General features: G+C 49.4%; 1 protein-coding gene across 8 annotated transcripts in view; it reads left to right on the top strand.

Moving 5' to 3' along the window:
- Positions 1-2,500, top strand: part of EBF3 (early B-cell factor 3) — a 119,332-nt gene that overhangs the window by 105,301 nt on the left and 11,531 nt on the right. For all 8 annotated transcript variants that reach the window (XM_018041657.1, XM_018041659.1, XM_018041661.1 and 5 more), the window contains exon 11: positions 1,630-1,718. In XM_018041657.1, the coding sequence (XP_017897146.1) occupies positions 1,630-1,718 (89 nt within the window). The remainder of the gene's footprint in view (positions 1-1,629; positions 1,719-2,500) is intronic.

Below are 2,500 nucleotides of genomic sequence, written 5' to 3' on the forward strand. Positions count from 1 at the left end.
CCTCTGAGAGGACACTGGGCCATCTTTCCTGTCGCCTGGTCGGGAGACATCGAATCCTTTCGGGGCCCGCTGGCTGGGTGAGGCCGGTCCGCCCGGCCTGCACTTTTCCTGACACCCTCGTCCCGGCCCAGGCAGGGACATGACAAATTGTCCCCCAAGTCTCCCCTGACAGCTTCTGATGATTAATGGTTTGATTATGAAGTGGTTTTACACATACAGAATTTACATCACAGAGAGTTAGGGATTTTTGCCGTGTCACACACGCCGAGGCATTTCGAAGAGCTTTACTATTTGCAAAGAAAAAGGAGGGCAGAATCGCAGCAAAAGCCGTGTCATGTAAAATCAATATGTCGGATCAATGCTTTATTAACAAGAAAATGTCTTACTTCACATTCGTGTGCGGACCTTTGTCTGCGCGGCGTGTATGATGGAATGTCAGACCACACCGCGGTCCTCGACTTCCGGGCGGCGGCCCGCGCGGGCCGCGCTGACGAGACCCGCCGAGGGTGTTGACACCAGCGCCCGAGCACTCGAGGATAACGGTGACCAATTATTCCGGAAAGCGCCTTCAAAGGCGGCCTCTAACCCTGCTCCTCGGAGCCGCCGCCTTTGTGTCCCCGGCGCTCCGCGGACCCGCTGAGTTGGGTGGTGTTAATCATCAAATTACCCGCTGACTAATGAGTGATGGCCCGAATTGCGGGCTGAGTAATGAATAGATGGCGGCGGGTCTTATTAGTCTCAGAAAAGCCCCCTGATTTATGCCGCGCCGAGCACCGTGGCGTTGCTCCCCGGAAAACGATATCTACATCAAGAAGTAATGTACTCTAATAAGTATTTTCATCTTAACTCGCGTCCCGGCCCCCGGGCTCAGTTTTTGTTGGAGTCGGGCAGCGCTATAATAAAGCCCAATGGCTCCTTATGAAGCTTGTTAAACACAGAGGCTGCGGTCCGACCGAGCCGGCTGTGATTCATGCGCTGTACACAGCGCTCAGGCTGCTGACTTATGGCCGCGCACAGTTCATAGTCAAAATTACAATTTGAGGGATAAAAAGATTAATTACTATTTGTGGCCGGCAATTTCGTGGGGCTGGGTGGAATGATGGCGCCCACATCCGTCTGTAGTCGGCCATTCACAGATTATTACAGCTCTGCAAGAATACGTGATCCTCCTGCCTGGTTGGTGCTCAGGCAATACGCTAGACAGAAAAGGACCACAGGGATAAATCTGAAGCTAGCAATAGCCCGACATATGTCATAATTGCCAGGTCCTCATAAATCCCCAGCCGGTGTGGAAGGCCCCACGTGAGGTAGACAGTGATCGTGACCGCAGTGATGGCTGTATATGGCCCAGAGACTGGCAACTTCCTGACTGCACGCCCATTTCTGCAATATATTGAGTGCCCTTTGACTTTCTCCCAGTCTAATTATAGATTAAAAATAATCCTCGCTTTTCTGTGCAAAAGAAAAAGGGAAAGCCTGTTCCTCAGGACGGAACTGGGGTTCGGGGGGCCTTGCCTTCCAGAGTGTCAGAAAAGGAGACTCACACGTTTATTTGTAAGCGTGCAGTAAACGGGTAATGGATGACATAAAAGTAATTAACCTGACCTGCATTTCTGTGTCCCGTTCCAGCCCTTAATGAACCAACCATAGATTACGGCTTTCAGAGGTTGCAGAAAGTGATCCCGAGACATCCGGGTGATCCCGAAAGGTTACCCAAGGTTAGTAAAAGGGCAAGTGGCGGCTGGTTCCGGTTTGGGGTAGTGGGTGCTTTGGGAAGGGGGGCTTCCAGACGCCCCAAACCCTCGCCCGCGGCCCGGCCGACAGGTGTGGGAGCTGCCCTGGCTGGGAGCGGAGGTGGGCGGAGGGGGGCCAGAGGGGCCGCACCATCTCCATTTGTGTTTCGTCTCCGTGGGCCCCTATTTTTAAAGGAGGAAAAGAAAGGCTTCTCGGATGGCACATATTTTGGATTCTGCAAGGGGGACATAAACTTCCTCGTAATGAAATAGTTCAATTAAACATTTTCCACTCCAGTAGCCTGGGCTGATTTCAATCTCGGCAGCCCCAGCCTGATCTGTGATCACTTGACTCTTGTTTTCCTTTCATTTTCTAAAGCTCGATTCAGTTTAATCTTTTGTTTACAAAGCTTTTGTTATAAGTCCCTGACTTAGCAGGCTAACAAATGAAGTCCACATATTAATATCTAGGGGGACTTTTCATTTAAATTCAACAAAGACAAACGTTGGCCTGTTGTTTATGCACACGCCACATATCACAGGAATTTCATTTTGATGTATAACATTAAAGATAAGTCAAGCTTATAATTTTCCCTCTCCTTTGATATAATTTTGTCTCTTTCTCTCTTTAGAAGCCATCTCTGGTTTTCAAGGCAGAGTTGAAAACGCAAAATGAAAAATGAAGTCATAACATTATGACTGATTATTTTATATTCCACCCCTGCGTTCTCCCAGGTCTTGACCACCTCTGAGTTTTATTAACACAA

Source organism: Capra hircus, chromosome 26, assembly GCF_001704415.2.
Source record: "Capra hircus breed San Clemente chromosome 26, ASM170441v1, whole genome shotgun sequence".
In the NCBI taxonomy this organism is placed as follows: domain Eukaryota; kingdom Metazoa; phylum Chordata; class Mammalia; order Artiodactyla; family Bovidae; genus Capra; species Capra hircus.